The sequence below is a fragment of the Lagopus leucura genome, unplaced genomic scaffold (assembly GCF_019238085.1).
Source record: "Lagopus leucura isolate 7727_CA_CO unplaced genomic scaffold, USGS_WTPT01 Super-Scaffold_100008, whole genome shotgun sequence".
NCBI classification, from domain to species: Eukaryota; Metazoa; Chordata; class Aves; order Galliformes; family Phasianidae; genus Lagopus; species Lagopus leucura.
In genome coordinates this window covers 20,979,954-20,986,505 of record NW_024962265.1, presented here as the reverse complement: position 1 = coordinate 20,986,505, position 6,552 = coordinate 20,979,954, and the positions used below count along the sequence as shown (strand labels likewise).

At 42.5% G+C, this 6,552-nt stretch overlaps 1 protein-coding gene across 1 annotated transcript; it reads right to left on the bottom strand.

Annotated features, from left to right (window-relative positions):
- Positions 1-2,007: 2,007 nt before the first annotated feature.
- NDUFA5 (NADH:ubiquinone oxidoreductase subunit A5) lies at positions 2,008-6,456 on the bottom strand. Its single transcript, XM_042872403.1, has 5 exons — positions 6,366-6,456; positions 5,959-6,003; positions 3,843-3,959; positions 2,895-2,960; positions 2,008-2,206 (listed from the first exon to the last, which is right to left on the bottom strand). Exons 1-5 carry the CDS (start codon positions 6,384-6,386, stop codon positions 2,105-2,107), a joined length of 351 nt encoding a protein of 116 aa, XP_042728337.1. The 5' UTR covers positions 6,387-6,456; the 3' UTR covers positions 2,008-2,104.
- Between the last annotated feature and the right edge of the window lie 96 nt (positions 6,457-6,552).

Sequence of the window (6,552 nt, the reverse complement as noted above, 5' to 3'; positions counted from 1 at the left end):
GAGGGGTCTGGAGCACAGGGCTTATGAGGAGAGGATGAAGGAGCTGGGAATATTCAGCCTGGAGGAGGCTCGGGGAGACTTTATTGCTCTCTGCAACTACCTGAAGGGAGGTTGTAGTGAGCTGGGAGTCAGCCTCTTCTCTCATGTAACAGTGATAGAACTAGAGGGAATGGCTTCAAGTTATGCCAGAGGAGATTCAGGCTGGATGTTAGGAAACACTACTTCTCTGAAAGAACGGTCAAGCTGGAATGGGCTGCCCAGGGAGATGGTGGAGTCACCGACCATGGAGGTGTTAAGGAACATTTGGATGCTGTGTTGTGGGACATGGTTTAGTGAGAACTATTGATGATGGTGGATGGTTGCACTGAGCGATTCTGTGGGTCTTTTCCAACCTTGGTGATTCTGTCCTCAATGCTGGCTATCAAATTTCATCACTAGTGAGACAGTAAGAGACTTCTGCCCTGCAATATAATTCACAAGCTTGTAGGACAGATAATTCATATGACAAATACAGCTTTAGAAGCAGAGTATGTAATGGAATGAGAGCTCAGCTCTCTCTGTCATGAAAGAATAGAAACAAATTGCAATAGCTGTTACTGCATTTTGCCAATGTTTCCATCTCAAGAATTTCTAGCCAAAATACTTTGTTTTGGGGTCATCATCATCATCTGACATCATTCACGCTCATTCAGGTTTACAATTCTTTAGTATTTCTCATGTGGAGATTGTTTGCAAGTCACAGTGAAGTCCTTTTCAATAATGCCACCTAGTGGCTTTATCTTAGAAGAAACCAGCTTTTCACAAGGCTGAAATAGATGTCAAAATCTACCAACAAAGTGTAATATTTTCAACTTTTTGAATTGTGGAGAGTTTAAGACTTCGGTGATTTCACCAATAATCAGTGGGAAAAGTCCCTCTAAAGTTGCTCTAAAAGAAGTAATTACTCTCACGCAAGCACTACATAACTTATACTGGCTATACCCAGTAGGTTCTCTTCCACTTGCCTAATGCCCTAATACCTTACCTATACTCATATATCTACGACATAATTAGTCACAGGTAATTAGACAGAGGTAAACTGATGGTTCTAAAGTCTGTATACCTATTACAAAGTACATATGTAACACAATGCACTGGAACTGTCAACCTTTAACAAGCTGCAGATTTTTGTCATACAGCTCATCTTTAAACTTCCATCAACATTATTAATGGTACTGAGAAACTGTGAGCAAAGACAAACTTGCACATTGACCCTGGATCTAGTCTGTCAAACTTAGATTTCTAAAACAGTTTTGAGACTGGAGATGTGTGGCTGGTCCTTCATTCAAGCATTTAGATGGAAAGAGCACACGTCAACAAAATTCCATTATTTTTTCTTAACAGTAATATTCCAGGTCTGAATCAGTAATATACAAATAAACCAATGAAGTACACACTTACATACAAAACCAAATCCTACACATACAAAATTAGAGTGACGTTAAAATTTTGTGCCACGTATATGATGCTAAGTATGGTAAGCTACCTGCAAATGAAGAAACCCATTCCTGCTTCTCAGCACCTCCCTGAGCCAGAATTATTGCTTATGTGGCCAGTGGAGTCAGCTGGTTCGGGACAGTGATTCAGCTAAAAACTAAAAAACATTATTTTTGGTAAGCCTGACTTGCATTACATCAGATCCCTAATACTGATATCTGCATGGTCATACAGACACTGGTACTGGCTTTACAAAGATAGCAAAAACACACAACCATCAATGGCAGAAAAAGGCAGAACCGTGCTTTTCTACAACTTTGATTTTGATTTCAAATGAAATACCTGTATCTGCTAATATACACATACAGATTATAACGTTATCATGCACAAATAAGTACCCTGTTAATCAGCAAATGACAAAAAGAAATGAATCAATGGTTGTAAATAAGCTGACTATTCTTAAAGCCATTTTTGCAAGAAACTGGTAGCAATCTTTAGATTGCTGTATATAGTGGACATTAAGACAAAGCGTGGTTTTATTAAGTCACTTTTTTAATTTAAAGGTACTGTCAGTAATAGATTATATTTCAACTTTTTTGACTTTCAAGAGGTTACACCATTTTCAGTATTATATTGGCCATCTCCACTGGTCAGTAGGAGGTTCTTCAACTAGAGGCTCCCATGGTTTCCACTGTAACATTTTTCTTGCCAGGGAAAGCTCACTTTCAGCCTGTTAATAAAGACCATACATTAAACAAGTTCTTAAATTCTATACAACTGCCAGAATATGAAACCACCTTTAGTTCAGTTCATCATCTCAATGATGTGCCACTACCTGTCGTAGTCAGGGACAATCTCAAATTTTATGTTTAACTATGGTACTTCTTTTCCCCCAAAAGCAGCTTTGTGAATTTAAGATGTGCCAAGTCACCCCCAAATGCCTGCAGTCTGTTCACCTCATTCCTAATGACTACTTTATGATAAGCTCATCCCTGACATTCTCCAGTCTATTTGGATTAACCTCCCACATCATCCTGCCATCTTCTGTCCTCTTTTTTTGGTTGATTCAGACTCTGCAAGGTAAGTATGCACAGTATATATATTAGGCATAATACAGTAAATGTGAATTATCATGTTCATTTTTAATATGGTCATGCCATTCACTATAGGAAGATTCAGACTCATATATATACACACACACATATATATACATTCACACACACATATATATTTATATATATTTATGTATGTATATATGTATGTATATATATTATGTATATTTATATATACACATTTATATGCTGTTTGTTTTGCAGCAGAGGAAGAACGTGGAAAAAATGCCCATATTCTGAACAGCCAAAGGAACACTAAAAATTACTAACTCAACCTACACCTGATCTTAAGTTTCCCTCTTTTACCTGTACAATGACTTCTTCTATTTGACCACTATTCAGTTTGTCCTGTAGTTTCTGCACATCAGTTTCCTGAGAATTCAAACAAATAAAGATTTAGCTGTACTGAAAAGTAGAAAGAACAGACACATCATGAAAATACTAATTTGGGCAGATCACACTCCAACCTTCCTTTATGTTCTTTACAGAGAGAGTGGTGAGGTGCTGGAACAGGCTGCCCAGAGAGGTTGTGGATGCCCCGTCCCTGGAGGTGTTCAAGGCCAGGTTGGATGGGGCCCTGGGCAGCCTGGTCTAGTATTAAATGGGAGGTTGGTGGCCCTGCCTGAGGCAGGGGGTTGGAGATTCATGATCCTTGAGGTCCTTTCCAATCCTGGCCATTCTGTGTTTCTGTAATTCCACAAAACTACCATCTAGTTAGCTGGTCTTTGTCATTTACTTCATTAAAAAAAAAAAAAAATCCCTCACAGGTTTCTTATTGGAAACTAAACATCAACCTCTCCATGAGAAATACTAAAATAGAGTACTGCTTAATGACATCCAAACAGGCATTAAAAACTTAGGGCTGCAGTATATAACCTTCAAAGAAGATTCTGATCTTAGGTTTTATAGAGAATATTGTGCAACCTCCTAATAGTTACCTGCTTTCAGATGTGCAGGACAAAGACTGTATTAATGTAACACACCAGTAAGAGGACACAGTTTTTGTGCAAATGTGAAAAGTACATACCAGTTTCATCAATCTTAGAAAGTACTTATTCTTCTAATTTTCACAGGCAATATGATTAAGAAAGCAATTATTTCTGATGTACCATCAAAGTACTCAAGACTGATTATTTCTGAATTGATATTTCAAAGTCACTTATACTCCTGGAAAACAGTGAGTCATTCAAAAACCTTTTTGTCATCCTACAAATCTTTCCATGTGTAACACTCATGAAACAGCACTGTACTTACTGTTTGCACCAAATTATATCTCTGATTTACAATCTGCTCTGTGTACTTCCTGTACGCTGCATCTTTGGGAATTTTCTGCAGGACAGCAAGGATTTTGGAGTACAGTATTTGCAGGCGCTGAAACAATCACAACACATGGTTAAAATTTACAACCAGAATTATACAATAACCCGTCCCACTAAGCATGACAGCACTCTATGTTCTGTGTTATAGATAGTTAGGGTATTCAAATGTAAGATTAACAAAACGACCAGGCCTGAAACGCACAATTCTGTTTTAGATGGGACTGGGATTTGTCAGAACAAGAAGTTACCACTAGCAGATTCCTTAAGTGCAATTTTAAGCATACTTAATGCAAAGTTGAAACAACAAAAGCTGCAGGTCTAGTACTAACCACACTTTTCACAAATCAGACAAACTCACGTTTAAACCAGCTTCTGAGAAATTACTTGAGAAAGATATAAAGAAGCACATAATCTTCCAGAGCATAACTTGTTTTTTTGTTTGGTGATGGCATTTAGCACTTCTTCTTATGCTACAAAGTTCTGAGTGATAAAGCTAAAACCCAAAACTTCTATTGCTGAATTTAAACATAGTGATGAAGGCCAATGAGGATCATGAATAAATTACACTTTTGTCCCTACTGCTGGGTAGCTATCTACCCAAAGAAGAATGGATATCCTGTAAGTTGCATATTGTTCTAACTGGAATACTGCAGTGATAAATACAAAGAAAACACAAAATGAAAGGGGAAATGGCACAGAACCTATACTTGTAAGCACAGCACTATTGATTTCTCTGCTCTAGAAACTGAATCACTGGAGAAAAAACAAAATTTTATCAACTCCACCTAAAAGCCTACCTGACAACACTGTAAACTGCAGTCATTTGTTTATAACAATATCGGTTGCCACAACTATTGTTTGTTACACCACTCCTAAATATTGGTAGCATTTCTGAAACAGAATTGTTGCATAGTTGGGAATTTCAAAGCTCATGCCTCCACGATTAAGATGTGGCAAACATACTTTCATTACGGACCCTGGGAGGCAAAAAGCAAGCACCAAACTGCTACACAAATCCCTGAGTGTTGTGCCTGAGAACCACTGAGGTATTGCAGTGCTTGCCATCACAAAGCCCTGAGCCTGCTTTGCAACAAATGGTGCCTATTTAGGGTGAAATCAGCCTTCTCTCTTGGCACAGATAGAGGTTATTTCAGCACTTTTTGGAAACACAGCACAGCGGGGTGGGAAAACACCTGTATGCTTCTGCATTCTGTGGGTGCCATGAGCCAGCAGTGTGCCTTGGTGACCGAGAAAGCCAATGGGATCCCAGGGTGCATTTAAAGGAGCGTGGTCAGCAGGGAGAGGGAGGCAATCCTCCCCCTCTACTCTGGCCTGGTGAGGCCTCACCTTGAGTACTGTGTCCAGTTCTGAGCTCTCCGGTACAAAAAAGATATGGCCCTCCTGGAAAGAGTCCAGCAGAGGGCCACAGAGATGATAAAGGGCCTGGAGCACCTCTCATGAGGAAAGGCTAAGCGACCTGGGCCTGTTCAGCCTTGAGAAAAGAAGACTGAGAGGGGATCTAATCAATGTACATAAATATGTGAGGTGCGGGAGGCAAAGGGATGAGGCCAAACTCTTTTCACTAGGACAAGGGGAAACAACAAACTGAAGTATAGGAAGTTCTGCACAAACGTGTGCAAGAACTTCTTCACAGTAAGGGTGATGAAGCACTGGCACAGGCTGCCCGGAGAGGCTGTGGAGTCTCCGTCTCTGGAGATGTTCAAGACCCACCTGGACACCTACCTGTGTAACCTGGTCTAGAGAGCCTGCTTTGGCACGGGAGTTGCACTAGATGATCTCTAGACGTCCCTCCCAGACTCTACAATTCTGGGAATTGGATGTTACATTTACGAAGGACTGCATTTAGAAAGTTCTTCACTTTTACTTTGGAGATGAAAGATAAGTGAAGCATTGTTTCATAACAGCACTTGTGACAGAAAGGTTTTGAAATCAACATTTGCGGCACACACTGCACCTACACGCACAAACCCTTCACAGAAACGCTCTCACTGGCGGCACGCACTACGCTGGGAACAGGACACACAACGTACCTCATGGGGGTTTTCAGCCACGGCCAATCCCACGAGCCCAGTGGTCTGCACAAAGCACACACACAACCACTTATTACACCAAAACCATCGCTTCCACGCCGTTCCGCACCGGCGCGCCGCCCCCACCCCAGCCCTGCCCGTGACGCGAGCCTCTCTCCCGCCCGACGCTGCCACGAACGCGCAGCGTTCCGAGCGCCGCGCTCTGTACAGCCGGCAGCCCGGCGCGGTGACCTCGGCGCAGCGCCGCGCTCCGGGCCCATCGCCACGCACAGGGGCACGCAGCCCTGTCCCCCGCAACCCTTTATCCCACGATGCCCGCTCGTTCCCAGCCCTTCGCTCCGGCGTCCCCGTTCCCTCTCAGAAGAGCGGCCGTAGCCCAGCTAAAAGCCTCATAACTCCCAGCTCACCTTCCTCAGCGCGCCCGCCATAGCTGCGCCGCCGGCACCGCCGCCGACTGGGCCACTAGGCGCATGCGCGACAGCGCGCGGGCGTCTGAGGTCACCAGTTAGAGGACATAGCGAAGGGCGCTAGACTGCGCATACGCCGTAGTCGCACTCATCCAAGAGCGGGGCCGCCCGGTCTGTAACCGTATGG